The sequence below is a fragment of the Furipterus horrens genome, unplaced genomic scaffold (assembly GCF_987537825.1).
Source record: "Furipterus horrens unplaced genomic scaffold, mFurHor1.1.pri manual_scaffold_15, whole genome shotgun sequence".
NCBI lineage: Eukaryota > Metazoa > Chordata > Mammalia > Chiroptera > Furipteridae > Furipterus > Furipterus horrens.
Genome location: NW_028327185.1, coordinates 14,133,817 through 14,151,042, shown reverse-complemented (window position 1 = coordinate 14,151,042; position 17,226 = coordinate 14,133,817). Strand labels below are relative to the sequence as shown.

At 37.0% G+C, this 17,226-nt stretch overlaps 1 protein-coding gene across 1 annotated transcript in view; it reads left to right on the top strand.

The window, feature by feature from the left end:
- WDR64 (WD repeat domain 64) overlaps positions 1–17,226 on the top strand; it is a 52,864-nt gene that overhangs the window by 25,685 nt on the left and 9,953 nt on the right. The window contains exons 13-22 of the mRNA XM_090263392.1: positions 466–589; positions 2,434–2,609; positions 5,269–5,445; positions 5,850–5,980; positions 7,137–7,238; positions 8,225–8,294; positions 9,214–9,250; positions 9,821–9,960; positions 11,371–11,476; positions 15,076–15,134. Coding sequence (XP_090119518.1) covers positions 466–589; positions 2,434–2,609; positions 5,269–5,445; positions 5,850–5,980; positions 7,137–7,238; positions 8,225–8,294; positions 9,214–9,250; positions 9,821–9,960; positions 11,371–11,476; positions 15,076–15,134 — 1,122 coding nt within the window. The remainder of the gene's footprint in view (positions 1–465; positions 590–2,433; positions 2,610–5,268; positions 5,446–5,849; positions 5,981–7,136; positions 7,239–8,224; positions 8,295–9,213; positions 9,251–9,820; positions 9,961–11,370; positions 11,477–15,075; positions 15,135–17,226) is intronic.

Genomic DNA, 17,226 nt, shown 5'->3' with positions numbered 1-17,226 from the left:
AAAGGTCAGTGACCTCCTTCCTCAGGATTCTCTTAGATTCCATTCTATTAACCTCAGATTCTCTCCAGGGACCCCTAGCTAATTTGGATGAGAGTCAAAAGAGACAAGAGAAATCCAGTTTGGTTTTTTGTCTGCCGGACTCGTAACTGTCACATTCCTATCTTGCTTTATACTGACAAGAGCCATTGACTACTTCCTGCACAGCCAGGGGCTCCCTGGAATAGCCACTGCCTGACTCAGCCACGTGCACACGGAGCAGACACACTTCAGGACAACACCAACACTATTAGGGAGCCTCGCATCTCTCAGCGCTTCCTTTGATCAGATCAACATTCCTTGGCAGGAGGCTGGGAACGGTGCTAGACAGGCATAGCACCAAGTTTGAGGCTGTTTTGAATACTGTAAAATTTTGATAAGAACTGAAGGGCATGTGGATTATTTGATTTTTTTGGTTCTTGCCTACAGGTATGGGAACTTGAGACTGGCCTCCAAATCTACCAGATTTTAGACCCTCATGGCTTCAGTGTTGAACTGACTTCTGGAGCTATCAATGAAAGCGGAATTCTTTTTGCCACAGGAGCATATAACGGTCAGACTAATATTTGGTTATGGTCTCCCTGCATTAGCGCTCTGAGAATTTGTCCTAGGATCTCATTAGGTGTTTGGGTTACAGGGAGAGCAGGAATCGGGCTGAAATACGTAACCATGCTAGTGAGGTTGCAGTGCCTGACTGAAAAGTGATACGCTCTTCTGTAATGGGTATTAATGTCCTGGTACTGATGTTTAGAATAATCAATATCTTACATTGCACTCACATAATCACTTCCCCGTTTGCAAAAGTCTTTCACACCTACAATCTTAATCCATCCTCGGTCGGACTTAAGCTGTGTTGCACTGACTCATTCTGCCCTGCTTTTGGATATCATCAGGTAAAAGATAGACATAAGATGCAGTGCCTGCTGATGATATTTTTATGGATAGATTTGGGGGCCAGGCAAAATAGTCAACCAGCTTGGTCATATAACACCCAGAATTCCCCTTTGGACTTGTTCATGTGTGAGATCTCTTTGAGGCATGTGCCATGTACACTTGGGAGACACTAGGCTCAGCCTGTGCTGTGTTGTTTGATGTTCCTCTTGCTGGGGAGCACCACATGGGACCTTCAGGAACTAGGCAGCTCCAGCCTGCCTCCCCTCTCACCTCATCTTGTCTTGCACTCCGGGAGAGAACCAACTGCATGCTTTATCTAGACCACCTGCATGCACCACGCAGAATACATTTATTCTAGAGACATATTCACTAAATAAATGCTGGCTTGTGAGCCAGTCAATGCTTTGAGTGGACATCCTAATGTGAAAGTCTGATTTTTTACAATGTGAGCAGGCAACACACGGAATGAAACTGTGAGTGCCGATTGGTGGGGTGTGAAAGTACGTAGCTGCTCTCCATGTGGGACAATCCGTAAGAAAGCAGTCCGCTGCTCCTATCAGCATGCCTGCCCGATGTGAAAATGAGTCATAATAGAAATTCTCAGCAATGTACACAGCTATCATCAGACATAACCATTAAGCAATTCAACATGACCGAGATGGTAGTGTTTTCATGCAAGCGTAGTATTTTAATTTTGTTAGTGCTAGAGTCTAGAGTTCTTTTAAATATTGACAGTTAAGGGAGCAGAGGCAAACTGCTGCGAGGGGCAGTCCCCTGGGTCTAACCCTGGGGTGACCAATGTAAAAACCATGTTGGAGCATAATTCGTTATGCTGAGTATTGACCTTGAACTAGGCATCCAACAATGCCACTGCTTATCACCACTCCTGGACCCTTTTTCAAGATTCCTTAATTAAATGAGTAAAATTAATGCAAAAAAAATTGATAATTTCAAATGTAAAAAGAAACTCAACACTCCTTTTGTATTTTTCCCATGTAACCAACAAAACAACTCAAAGCTTGATAGTTTCTTATCTGCTAGGAGTCTCCTATACCTTTTATTACCCAGTGAGAGCTGAAGTCCTAAGACATGTCAGCACCTTCAAAACTGTGACCTTATTGCAATGATGATATTTACTATTAATGATAATTGATAGTTGTTGGGGAGTTATTTAGCAAACTTGAAAGCACAGGAAGAATAAAGGCAGAAAAGATCCATTTAAGACAGAAAGCTCAACTAGGAGAGTCTGAGATTTTTTAAAAATTGTCGTAATTTCAAGACATTGCTTGGTCCTGTTCAGTTTTTATCAGCCTGTGATAAATCCAGGCACACAGAAATATATTTTGTGCACAGCGAGGCCAGGACAACCCACAAGTCAGTAGGAAATCAATAGAGGATAAACTGTTGGCAGAAAGTTTTCAAATAGATCAATTTTCTCTGAGATGAAAGCCAAGAGTTCTATGAATTCTTTTTACCCATGAAGTCTTTTTTGTGTGCACTCAGGAACAGTCAAACTCTGGGACTTCGGCAGCGGGCAGGAGCTGAAAGTACTGCCGGAAGGGAAGGACTGGGTGGAGGAAGAGCATTGGGTGAAACGCCTGATTTTTCTGAAAGCGCCAGAAAAACACCAGCACTTGCTCCTTGCTTTGGTGCGCAATGGGAAGATCAAAATGATCCAGGTTTGCAATCCCACATTGGCATGGGTGGTGCTCTCCCCGCGCTCTTCTTGGGAAAATCAGCTGAGTCTGTGGATAATGCCCCGCTGAATTCCCCTCTTGCCAGCCAGCCAAGGATCCCATTTCCCCACCAACCTTCCTAGGATGCGCCTAAGTAATTTTGCCCAGGTCCAAGCAAAGAGCTCAAAGGAAGAGGGAGTGGTGGCTCCTCTCTGTCCCTTAGAATCCCTAATGCATTCAGGTGCTCATCACTTTTTCCTGGTTGTCTCCAAAATTGCTTTGTTTACATTAAGGTTAGTCATGCAGTCAACCCCAGGGCAGTGTTGGGAGGTTTGAGGTAGCTAATTTATTTTTCCTGTGAGTCTATTACCACCTAAAACTGCCTTTTTTATATTTAAAATGAAAGCTAGATCATTTATCCTGTCTATTGAGTTAACCTTTCCCTGCATAGAACTCAAGGACTCATCATTATTACTTATCATCGTCACCGTCATTATCATCATCATCATCACCCCTTTTGTGAAAGCTAAGTAAGAAAAAAAAAGTCTAGCACCAATTAAGATGATTATTGATGGCCCTACTGGTGGAAAAAGGAAGTGAAAAACTTCCCTGATTCTCTTCCCATAAAGAAACCTAAGAAATCTTTTGTAAGGTACACAACAGTAAATGTATGGGGCAGGAATGTAGTTCATTCCTGCAGTCGGAGCTGGGAGTGGAGTGCAGGAAAGAAGCACCAAACCTCTGTCTTCCCAGACTCTCAGCTGCATGAACAAATGACAAAAAGGCAAACACACTTCGGTAGTCCCCCTCAGTCACTCAGTGACCACTGCTAGTGCATTAGGTACTGAGGCAGAGTCCCCATAGGTTTTATGTCCTTTTTAGTGTCTACGAGTCAGTCCTTGAGGCTTGAAATGTAATGTCTCTTCTGCACTTACATCCTTGATTTTATTTTTCAAGCTTCAGAAAAGGGCTGGTGCAACCACCCGGTCTTTTCCCAAGTGGCTGAAGTCCTAGTTTTACAAAGAAGGAAAATAAGGCCCAAAGAAGACATGTACTTTGCCCATTCTCTCACTAGAACTAAGACTAGAAATGTGTTGTCTTCACACTTAGACCAATATTCTCTCCAGTTTACCACAGCTGCTTTCAGCCCTAAAAATGTGGCTTTTATCCCCATATAAAAACTCACAATTCAAAAATGAATAGCATGTCATCAATAATAACCAATTAGAAAGTAGAATAAATAATTATACTGTAATAGCAAAGAAAAATATGAGGCACCTAAAATAGAGTTTTGTGGGAGAAATACAGTAAAAGACATAAAAAAGATAACAACATGAAAATATGGAGAGCCACAACATTTTCACTGATGGGATACTACCAAGGTATCTTTGCTACATTGAAATTAAAAATAATCACCTTTCTTTTTTTTTTTAAGTGAAAAAACAAGTCACACGGTATGAAAAGACCACTCACTGTACCCCAAGTAATTGAGAAAAGGTTAGGAACAAGAATAGCTAAAGAAATCCCACAAATCCAAAAGAAAAACAAATAGCCCAAAATGAAAATAGACAAAGGATAGGTAAAAAAACAAAAACAAAAACAAAAAAAGTTCAACTCACTAATTCAGAAAATGTAATTAATATAATTAATTTAAAAATAAATTTTGAAATGTCTCATTTCAAACCCATCAGATAGGCAAAAGAAATTAAACCAAGTAAAGCTAAGTGTGGGCAAGAATGTAGAGAAAAGAAGAGATCTTATCTACTCCTGGTGGGAGTAGAAATAGATAACACCCCCTTGAAGAGTCACTTGGTAATATCTAGTAAAGTTGATTATGTGCATCTCTTACAACTTGAGGATTCAACTCCAAGTATTGCTCTAGAAGCTATAATAATTGTCCACAAAAGCAAGCAGCAAAAGCCTGGCCAGTGCAGCTCAGCAGGTTGGAGCTTCATCCCCTAAACTGAAAGGTTACTGGTTTGATTCATGATCAGGACTCATACCGAGGTTGTGTGTTCAGTCCCCAGGTGCGGCGTGTATGAGAGGCAACTGATCAATGCTTCTCTCTCACATTGATGTTTCTCTCCCTCTCTCTCTACCTCCCTTCCCCTCTCTCTAAGATCAATGAGCATGTCCTCAGGTGACAATAAAAAAATAAAAAATAAAAAAAGCAAGAGGCAAAAAATTGACAATTTGAACATCCATCACTAGAAAAAAAAATAAATTGTAGCATATTTACACAATACTATACAGCAGTTAGAAATAAATAAAATAACTTGTATAAATATCAAAAATATAAGTTGGAGAAACAAGCAAGTTGAAGAAAAATCTATACAATTTGGTAACATTATAAAAAGGTTAAAAGCCTGAAAGCTATATTTATATATATAACATATAACATATGCATATGTAGAATATGTATTTGTTTATATAGAAATATTAAAACTTTCATAACTAATGCCATATTCAGATTACTAGTTAACTCTGGAGAGGAAAGAAGAAAGAGTAATTATATTAGGGAAGGATAGATAGAATTTAAGACTTGACAAAAATGGATGGGGGATACATCGTGATATGTTCTATTTTTCTCTATATCCTTACAACAGTTCAAAATAAAAGAGTTGATTGCGTTGTTCACATAATTACTGGATTTCTGTTAAAGGGTAGAGAAGAAGATATTTGTCTCACGGTGATATGGGAGCTGCCTGATGTCGTGCCTGTCCTACAGGATGGTACCCGTATTGTGCGTCTGCAGCCCTCTCCTAAAGACAGGAGCATGGCCCTTCCTTTCCCAGATGTTACACTGATAGCTGAGAAAACCTTTCCTCAACATGTTAATGTGAGTTTCATTTCTTAATTTGATTCCTTTTTATTATGAAGTATTGCAAACAAACACAAAAACAGAGAAAATATCAATGGACTATTGCTTAGTTTCAACTATAAAATAAACAAGTCATGGGGATGTAGCCCAGGGAATATAGTCAATAACACCATAATAATTTGCATGACAGATGGTTTTCAGACTTATGGTGATCACATTGTAAGTATATACATGTCGAATCACTATGTTGTACAACTGAAATAAATATACTATTATATGTCAACTATACTGTAATAACTTTTTTGAAAAGCCTAAGACATTTTAAGTTAATTCTAGAATAACAAAGTGTATGCACAGCATTTGTGCTGTGGTTAGATACTGTCTCCATCACAGTCCGTGTGTTGGTTCCCTTCCTTCTTCAGAACCCTGCAGTTAGTGCGGAAGTGAACTGCATCGATTTATTACAAGTAGAAGGATATAATTTGATAGCTGCTGGAACCTTAAATGGTGTGATCATCCTATGGAATTTTATAACGTCCACTGTCAAAGAAGTGTAAGTGGCATCTTTTCCTTAAACAATATAAGTTGTAGTCCAGAAGAGCCAAAGTAACAATATACAATACTAAAGCAAGCAAACGAGCAAAAGCAATAACTAAAAGTGGCAATTACTCTCAAGGGAGGCTTTCCTGGACTTATGAGCATGCGGAGACTATGTTCTAAGTGTCTAAATCCTAGAATAATGTAAGTAAGGTGAGCTCTAAGTATTTGTATTCTCATTCGAGAACGCTTCTTACTTTTATGTGTGTTCATGTGTGAACTTGTCCAAATGTATAACCTCAACAAATACTTAAAATGCATGCTAATTTCAAACTCCGATCTCCCCGGAGCTTCAAACATATGTATCTGGCAAATACCAGGACCCTTAAAGCCCCACATGCCCCAAACGTTGTCCCAGTCCACCCCTCCCCCAAACAACTCCTCTTCCTGTATCCCCAGTGACCCCACCCTCTCCTAAGTCACCAAAGTCAAATGGTGAGAGGCATTCTAGATGGATTTTCCTTTCCTTCATCACCCCAACACATCTACTTCATTACAGGTCAGCGCTAGCAAGGGCGTGGTCTATACAATTCTAAATCTCAACCAATTAGATTTTCTTTGTACTGTGGGCAGAAACTTTACCATCTCCCTGCCGTCCTTTTCCGAATGTTATATAAGGTTATATAAGTCCACTCTTTGACCTATAGAACTAGGAAGACTAGACTAGCTAGTTGAATTAAAAGACATTGAGCCCTGGCTGGTGTGGCTCAGTGGCTTGTACACTGACCTGAGAATCAAAAGGTTACTGGTTTGATTCCCAGTCAGGTTGTTGATTTGATTCCCAGTCAGGGCACAGGTTGGGTTGTGGCCGAGGTACCCAGTTGGGGGTGTGTGTGAGGCCATAGATCAATGTTTCTCTCCCTTCCCCCCTCTCTAAAAGTAAGTAAATAAAATCTTTATGAAAAAGACATTTAAACACTAAATAATCATGTTGTTATATAAAGCCTTATTAAGAAAGGTATGCTCAAACTCTACACCTCTAGGTTTCCTCTTCATGTTCAATGAAAGCAGCATTTTAGGAGTTGATTAGCTTTGCATGGGATATGTAATATAAGTAATGTACGTTACCTAATTTTTAAATATTTATTCTGTACATATATGCTTCTTTCCAGATACAGCCCTGAAGATTGCCTTACAGTAAACCCTGACTTGGATCCCAAACGCTTTAGAATTAATGACATCCTGTTCCTCTTTCGTACCCCTGAATGTGCAAGGTAACCTTGTCCTTAGTTATCAAGAAACACAATTAAGGGAATATAAATTGGGTAGACTACTTAGTTCCAGCCTTCTTCGCTGTCACTGTCTTCAGCAGTGTGTGGTGCCCAGGGCTCTAATTTGCTGTGCGGAGATCTAATTTCCGTAACTCTGTCCATCTCGCAGCAGCCTTTACAACAGTAGCAAAGAGGGAACATGCTCACTTGACCACACTCAGCCAACATCAGAGTCTTAGGAGCATGGGTGTGAAGTCGATGGGAATTTGGCAAGGCCAATATGACCGATCATATGACAGCAGGCTTTATAGAAAACCCACTAAAACTGAGCAATCTTCATCCATTTCTGAGAGTGCAGGAGATCATTCTTTAAATCTTTAAGAAAAGATATTTTTTTCTATTTAAAATTGCTTGAGATTTTTCAGTCAATAGGCCACGGTGAACACATCTCTGCGCCAGTTTCGGGTCACCCAGCAGCGAGCCAGAATATAACACCTTCTTGATCCTTGGCTTGAAATTTCCTTATTCTGAGAATATTTTGAGGACTTGTTCTGGATCTGCTTGCACCAGAACCCCAAGGCATATCTTAGCCTATCCCAGCAGAGCACCTCAGAGTCAGGACGAGGCCAGAACAGGAAGCTGCAGAGCAGAAGTTAGCCAGGCTACTCAGGACCCTCCCCTCCCCCAATGCCACTCCCACCACGTCAGTGTCAGAGCGTCTGGGAGTGGGACAGGGTAGACTTTTAGTTCCCAGATCGGGCCGCAGTGAACATTGATTCCTGAGGCTCCCCAACAGTCTCCACTAATACCAGACAGATGAGCATGTGTTATACAAGATTTAGGGGGTTCTTTGTTTTGTAGGTGAAGGGTTCAGTATCTACAGAGGATGAAAGAAGGAATCAGCTGGAATTAAAGCAGAGAAGAGCACCGTTTGAGTACGCTAGACTGTCTTAACTGTCCCTCCCTGCGTTTCCTCCCTCTCCGTGTAGACGATCAAGTCAGGAGTCCATCTGCTCTTCATCCCAGTGTGAATCTAGCAAGGGTCCCCAGAGTAGCAAGGTAAGCGAGAAGCAGGGGGGTATATCTTCCTGTTACACCCAATATTGTAGGTCTGAAACAACCATTTGTTGCATTTGAGCCCTTCCTCTGATAGGAGATAAAGGTGAAAAATGCTCTGTGTATGAATGTTTGTGTAAAACTTCTGTTTTGTTTTCCTTAGAAAGCAAAGCCTCAGCTGTTTTCATCCCTTTTTTGTTGTTGTTCTGCTTTTAAAGGCTTTCCTATCTGCAAATAATCAATGCATAATCATGAATAAAATAAATTGCATATGCTACTCTTACATTAATAAAATAATTTTGGCCTTTCTTTTACTAGAAGTGTTACACACATTCCACAGGCGGAAGAGCCAACACAATGAAGTGCGTGGTTTTCAAACTGTGTTTTCAGTTCCAATTTTACATACTTTTACACATTACACTTCTAGTTAGGATTTCGTTTAAAGGGATATTCTCACTGCAAAAATTGTTTTAAAACCACTAGCACGGTGAAAAGAATAAATTATGAGGATGTAAGAGTCAGATAGACTTGAACTTGAATCCAAATGTTTCGTTTATCTGATTAGCTTTACAGGCAGCCCTTATCTCTGAGTTTCCATTTCTTCAACAGTAAAAAGTGAAGAATAAGCCTAATTTGCATGACTGTTAATAGAATTCGAAATAATGTACACCAAGAACGTGGCAGGCATTTAATTACTCTTGTTATAATGCAATAGTTGAGCCTCTGGGAAAATGTTGTGTTGTTACACATACCTAGTTTATGAACATGTAAGTCTCTGCAATACAGGTTCCAAAGAATTAATTCAAAAATAACTTCATTGCTTAGGAATGTATGAACTATCTGAAGAATCTACTGATGCAGTATATCTATCTCACTTCCTTACAATGTTATAGAAATCTCTTCTTTTTCTCCCGTAATTCAGGGAAGCAAACAGAGCATACACGATAGTGAGCCTAAAGGTCAGTATAAAATCACCTCTCTTTCTTATAATAAAACAATTCCTTTGCAATAGGGAGTTCGGGTGCTAGAATACTCTTAATGAATATATATATATTATTCTTGTAACTAAATGTTGAGGAGCTCCAGGACTCAGCTCCTCTGAGCTAAAACTTTCATTATGATGATGCCTTTCTAAGTACTACTTCTATGTTTTAGAAATCCAAAATGTTACCGAGCCTCTTCATCCCCAGCCATTTTCCTAAAGCTTAGACTACACACATAAGCCCTCTGTATTTGTAAAACTCAAACTGGATGTTTGTATAGTGTCAGCGGCTGTGTGCAGTGAAGAAGCTTTGCAATAGGACCAAAACTAAGCTCCCTGGGTTTTCCTGGTGGTACAGGGTTCCATTTGTTAATGCTTGTGCTGTTCTCTGCCCCAACTGAAATTCTCCAGGGTGAAACAAGAAAACACTTCTAGGGCAAGAATGTGTTGTTTTTGGTATTTTCCACCTGCCTCCTCTTTTGCGTTCTATAAGCTTTTCAGTTGCAAGTACTGCAAACACCACGGGAGCCTGTTCATTTTCCAAAAGGTGAGCAAACAGATGTCACTGGGGGAGAGCAAAAGCCAGGAGACAGCAAGCATCCTGGGGGCGCCAGCGTTACAGAGACTCAGCCGCCACTCCTGGCCACCACTCATGAGGACGGCCACCTGCGCTTATGGACAATTGAGGTGACAAGGCCCGCCGTTTACTTGGGACAGCAAAGGATGGGAAACACACGAAGGGTTGGTTATTAAGTGAAATTTAGCGTTCTAAGGTTCCATACAGCATCCAATTTTAGTATTTTTTAACCTCTTAGCCAAATTGATCATTTTGTTGCTGCTCATGGAAAATGCCACTCGAACTTTAAAACGGACCAGTTTTGTAACTCAAGAGATCAAATCATCGAAACGGCAAAGTTAACTATTTCATGCCTTCCTTTTCTTTAAATGGAGCTAGAAGTACATGCTGCTCAATATTTTATTTAGGTATTTAATTTTAGAGAATGCTAATGATGAATTGCTGTAAGACAAGAATACTGAAATGTGGAGTAGCCGTAAATTTTTAGTTATCCAAACTATTGGGAGCTATTACATCGTATTTGGTGTCCTTAAACATTTTACAACGAAAATAATAACTTTCACTTACTAGACGCTTCTATTATAAACGACCTGGGGTGGGAGGTAGCGGAGTTTGAACTGGAAGACAGAGATGACAGAGCGGGTGGAGGGACTTGCGTAGATGGTCATGAAGACAGTGAGGTCCTCAGAGAGGCAATAGTGAGGGAACCACTCATAAGGCTCATTTTTAGAGGAAAAGCCAGGAAAAGGCAACAGTTTTGTGTGCCATGTCGTGGAATCCAACAACACAGGGTACTATTACCGCGCAGGATAAAACCTCCAAGTCTGTGGATCCTAGCTTATTAGCGGAAGCTCTTGGTTTGAAAATACGAAATAGTGTAACAGTAAATTGCCCTGCAGTCATCTCAGTATTGGAGCCATGCCTTTTTTTTTCCGATGGAGGAATTAGTGAGTGGGAATTGGGAGGAAAAAAGATTACGTCCAAGTAAATCTCAGGAAATGAGCAGCAGATTTAAATTCCATCTTCTCAACTTTGAATGTGTATTCTCTAAGCAAGATAACGCATGTTGACATACTAAGCGCTGAACAACTATCTGCTGCATTTGAATTTCTTACCATCTCTAATCTTGCACCAACATTCAAAAATAGGTATTTTGAAAAACGCAAATACAATATCCCTGTTCAAAACAAGTGCGATACACTTAAACCTGAAAAGAATGTTTAACAATACATCTATAGAACTAGTCAGAGGAATTGCATGAGAAGGGTCATGAGAAGTACAAGAAACAACCCCCAAATGTATAAATGATCTACAATAGTGTAAATGCTTATCATTAATAGCTGTTTACGCCTTTATGAATATTTAATTTCAAGAAACTAAGTTCCTATGGATAGTTTCAAATTACTTTTATTACAAACAGAACCATGTTTTATTAGGAGAGATAATTTTTTAGAGAGTGACACTCGACTCCAATATCTTGTATGACTATTTTATAGAATTTATTATTATACTTTATGCAGGGAAGACTACTGAAGGATATGCTACCTTTTACAAAACATTCTGCCATTTCTCTGACGTCACTGTATACTGATTCCTGTGCTAGGATACTGCTGACTGGCAATGTTGGTAAGTCATTAACCTCACGTAGTCAGCCACAGGTGTCTTAACCGGCAAGATATAAAAAGGAATATAAGAGAATGTGTGACACATGTTGATACAAGAGAATAATAGGGATGCTCAAACATGAGAGTGTGTTGAGAGGGTTGTCGAGAGCTTGCTGAATAAACAGAACAATGAATGGATGGGAAAAGAACCTATTTTCTCCCCACCTCTTTCCTTACAACGAGACATTCTATTTCTTCCATCTTTAGGTTGGGTATAAGACTACCCTTACTATTTGCATATTGGGAAGAATATCAAGTTTTTGTTTTTAATCTTGAGAAGATTGTGTTGCATTCATCTTCATTATTAAAAGGCGTAATGGCATGGATAGAGCGGAAAGGAATTATTTGTTCTCAAAGGGGACTTTATTTTATATTTAGTTATAACTGATATAGTTGGTCTTAATTCTTTCATGTAGGCTATTCTTTTTTATTTTTTATGTTTCCTTTCTACTTCCTTTCTTCTGCTTTTTAATTTAATTGTAAATTTCTCTCTCATTTCATCTCTCCTATATGTTTACAGATTATGTGTCTATAAAAGTATGTGAACACATAAATACAGTTTTTAATTTTACTAGTGCTTACCTTTAAATTTTTCCTTAATAAAAGCAACCAGTTTTTTTAGAATTTAGACTGTAATAGCATCTGCGCAGTCACCAGAAAGCTTAGTCCACTTTGCCTTTCTCTTTATTCTACACCCCCTCCCCCCAATTTATCACTTGCTAATGTCACCTTGAGATTTGCATTCAGATGCTGCTATTACATTAATATTTAAATGTTATATTTCCTCTTTTAGGAACTTTTTTTTTAATTTCAGAAGTTTCTTATGAAAGTCACAACAAACCATTTTGTACCAACAATTATTTGAGTATTCTGGAAATTATAGAAAATAATTGTCTGTGTTTCCATTCAATATAATCAGTAGATTTACAACATTTATTAAAGGTTATCTGAATATTATCTGGTTTTATTGTCCACCACCAATCTTTTATACTCCAGTATTCTTATTCTTGACTTCTTACATTTATTTATCTATCAATCTACATTTCTGGTGTTTATATAGTAGAGAAACCTAAGATCAGGAAAATTTTGTTCCTTTGTTAAAACAGCTTCCACTTTTTTATACTAACTTTATCTGCATTGTCATTAGCCTTTTCAAAAAAATAGGAGATTGATCTTTTCAAATAACCAACTTTTGGTTTCATCTATTTTATCTATTGATTTCCTACTGTTTGTTTCATTGATTTCTATTGTGATTTTTATTATTTCTTTTCTTTTACTTACTTTGAATTTACTTTGCTCTTCTTCTAGTTTTCTAAGGTACAAGTTGAGTTTATAAATTTAAGATTTTTATTCTTTAATATACATCTAATGCTATAAATTTTTCTGTAAACACTGACATCACTGCTTCTCACCAGTTTTGATAAATTGTATTTTTATTTTTATTTAGTTAAAAATATTTAAAGTTTTTTTGAGCTTTTCTTCTCGGTGAATATTCCAGCAGAGCTTGAAAAATATGTGTTTTCTCCTCTTGTTGGGTGAGGCAGTCTATAGATGTCAATTATACCCAGTTAATTGATGGTGCTCTTGAGTTCAACTTTTGTCCTTGCTGATTGTCCTCCTGCTGGATCTGCCCATTTCTGCTGGAGGGGATTGAAGTCTCCAACTATAAAAGTAGATTCATCTATTCCTACTTAGATTTTTTCAGTTTTTACCTCAGTTATTCTGATGCTGTGATGTTAGGCACATACATATTGGGAACTATTATGTTGTTTTGGAGACTTGACCTCTGTAACATTATGTAATGCCCCTCTTTATCCCTGATAATTTTCCTTGCCTTGAAATCTCTGCTTGAAATTAATATAGCTACTCTGGTTTTCTTTTGATTAGTATCAGCATGTAAATCTTTATCACTTTACTTTTAATCTAGATGTTTCTTTATATTTAAAGTGGATTTCTTATAGACAACATATAGTTAGGTATTGTTTTTTAATCTATTCTAACAGTCTCTTTTAATTGGTTTATCTATAATATTGACCTCTAAACTGATTATTGACATAGTTGAGTCAATATCTGCCATATTTCTTACTGTTTTTTATTTGTTGACTTTGTTTTATTTATTTCTATTTTTGTCTTTCACCTATTTTCTGCCTTTTGTGGTTTTAAGTGAGCACTTTATATGATTCTATTTTCTCTCTATTCTTAGCATATTAATTGTATGTTAAAAAAATTTAGTGGCTTTAAAAAAATAAAAAAGAGCTTTTCCCCAAAAGAAGAAGCAAACCCTGCTCCCCTGCTCCTTCAATGGCTTTAGGTTACGGGGGTGAGTATTCTGTGAAAGTCTTCATTGAGATGCAACCTTAGTTGATGCCTAAAAGAATTTTAAGTGTAGTCATTGATATTAAGTAAAAAAGAAGGCTAAGAACTATGGATATAGATTTTTTTTCTTAAAAAATTCAAATACATATGGAAAAATCATTTCTATGATGTAATGTGAATAGTCTTGAATTCAATGCTACTCTACATTTTGGCCAATAAATTAACAAACTGGAAAAGAAATTAGTGGCTTCCTCGGAGTTTGCTGCATTTATTTACATATGATTCATGTCCACTTTCAAACAACACTATACCACTTCACAGGCAGTTAAATGCCTTATAATAACAAAGTAATTTTAGTTTCTCCTTCCCATCCCTTAAATCATTATTGTGATCCATTTCAAGTATTCAGACATTATAATGATCAAATACACTGTTGCTGTTATTTTGAATAAACTATTATCTGTTTATTTTTATTTTGTCTTTACTCACTTCTTCTCTTATGTTCTTCCTTCACGTAAATCTGTGTTTCTCATCTGTCATTTTCTTTCTTTCTTGAGAAGTTCAAAAAATATTTCTTGCAAAGTAGATCTTCTTGCAACTAATTCTCTCAATTTTTGTTGGATAAAGTCTTTATTTCCCTTTTACTTTTGAAAGATAATTTCTAAGGATTAGGTTGGTGGGGTTTGTTTTGTTTTTTTTCTGAATACTCTAAATATTTTACTCCATTTTCTTTGTGCTTACATGGTTTCTTAGAATATGTCAGATGTAATTCTTATCTTTGGTTTTCTATAAGTAATGTGATTTCTCCTCCTCTGGCTTCTTTCAAGATTTCCTCTTTATCTTTGACTTTGCAGTTTGATTACGATATGCCCAGGTGCGGTCACTGTTGCTTCTAAAAATCTAGTTGTAACTCCCATTCGGATTGTAGGGTGATTATTTCCATAACAGTCTGGGCTCCATTTGGCCTTGGTGTAATCATTTCTCTTTCATCTGCCCTGATGTCTGAAAGAACTTTGACTTTGAGTCTCTAAGACAACCTCACTTTGACTTATTTTAGCCAGAAACAAAAAAGAATTGCTATGTGTAAAAGTTGATATGAAATTTCTTCTTTCATTTCTGGTTTCTCCGATTCTATTTTATTTACCATTATAAATGCCTGAGTCAAAATATCTTAGCAGTCTGAGTAATATTTACTTAGACTATAGAATACCCAGTTAAATATTACAATGTTTAAATTTCATACAGAAGGACATGTTATCCTTTGCAGTATTGGTTCCTTCCTGGATCCACCTCATGATGAAAAGGTAAGAACTTTAGTTTTAGTTTCGTGAGTCAGCACATATTTATTGAGCATTTCTCTGTGCTAGACATCACAACAAAAGATAGAAACACAAGACAAGGCTCTCTTCTCTAGTCATACATACTACTACTGAAACATATGCTCTACAACAAGTAACAATAGTCTACTAGTGAAAAGAGTGAATGAGTGAGCCAGCCACTGGTCACTTTGCATCTACTTCCTGTTTTGACTTATTTGTGAGAATCTATATGGAAACTCAGAGCTTAAAAGAAGTTATACATCATCTAGTCCTCCACAATCAGTTTCTATATCTTATATATTTTCACAGAAAAAAATTCTATAACCATTTTTTGCAAGCCCAACCTTATGTTCAACTATTATTATTTTTAAGAAACTCCTTCTCACATTTAGTCTAAATCCTTCTTATAATTCAAACATACATATTCTATTTTTAGTGCTAATATAATATAAATATCAACAGCTCCATATTTATAACCATATAAATATGCACTTCTTGTATGTATGTGAATATACAAATATATACATATATTATAAAGACTCAGCATTAATTAAAGAGTAGAGCAAGGAAGCACTGTTTTAGCATAAGTTTATTTTCCTTTAAGGTAATACTTCAAATCCAAAAGCTACATGTTAGCTTAAATAGTAATGTTTTATTTTTTAATTATAGGTATCAATATATGGCAACATGGATTAGGAATGGATTCCTTGCAGAGCATTTTTAGAATGGTTATTATTTCAAATATTATTTCATTTTATCTATGGAGGTTTTTTGTTGTTGTTTCCCAGAATCCATTATAGTCTTTATAAAGTTCAGGTATTTAGCTTTACTTTGATTATATCTACTTTGCAGAGGAGAAATCAGAGCATGGCCTACGTAGGGTGACAGAGACAATTAGTGATGAATTCAGAGTCAGAACCAAGGTCCTTGTCCTCTAATCCAATGCTCTTTCCATGTATACTCGTAGCTCATACTTGTGCCAAATGGAAAACAAGAAGGTTCAACTTATGAAGCCCAGTGTTTCATTTATCAACAGCTATAAATGCCATATAATCAAGGCATGCTATGAACTGAACAAAAACAATCATATGCCTGAACCGAGCATAGGCAGAAGATTATTTAGCTATTTTCTCTTACTGTGATGATGATCAGTATTCTATTATTAGTTTTAACAGAAAAAAAAAAAGATTTTTGCAAATGGATCGTCTACAAACCAAGACCCTGAAAAATTCAGACAAAATATTTAAAACAAACAATATTATAGGCTAATATTGAATTAGAAGAGTGGTGGGATTGATTTTAAATCATTTCCACCAATTTAAAAGAAGAGGATCTATCTTAATAACTTATTATTTTTCTCCATTCAACCTCATTTCAATCTTTTCTGCTTTTGCAGAATGTGATTTTCCAACTTTTACATGGCTACTGTTTATAAAAATACAACAGAATCTGCTTATAAGATGCCTGGTTATTTCAAAGACAAATAAATGCCATACATTAAACTAGGTTCAGTTATAGATCACAACTACAATGAAAACTTAATATGTAAGTCTATAAATCAAAGGTTAATCTGATTCTCTTGAATCATTACTGTTATGAAGACACTTCATGGAATACAGATATTCTAAGCTATAAAATAGTCAAAATGTGTCCACAGGGAAAAAAGTCATACATATGGTGTATAAACATGCATGCAAATAAATCTTAGAGCAGCGTCTTTCTCAGTACAAGTTATAATCCACTGAGGAATTATAAAATCAATTTAGTGAGTGGCAGGCAGTAGTATTTTCATAAAATCAGAACAGAATAAAGTGGAATTAAATAAAATAGAATAGAATAGACAATATCAGTGTGAATTACACATAATAAGGTTCAGCATCCTTTGGTGAAAGACACTGAAACTCATTTCAGACGCATATGCAGGTATGTGTTTACTGTGTCATGAAGTAAAATATATTTCTTACTATAGATACAGGTCATATTAGAGAAACACTTGCCTCAAAAAAATCCCCATCAAGGCAGGGAAAGGGTCCTTGGGTAACCAGATGCTCCTAGACAACTTGAGGACAGTAAGAAG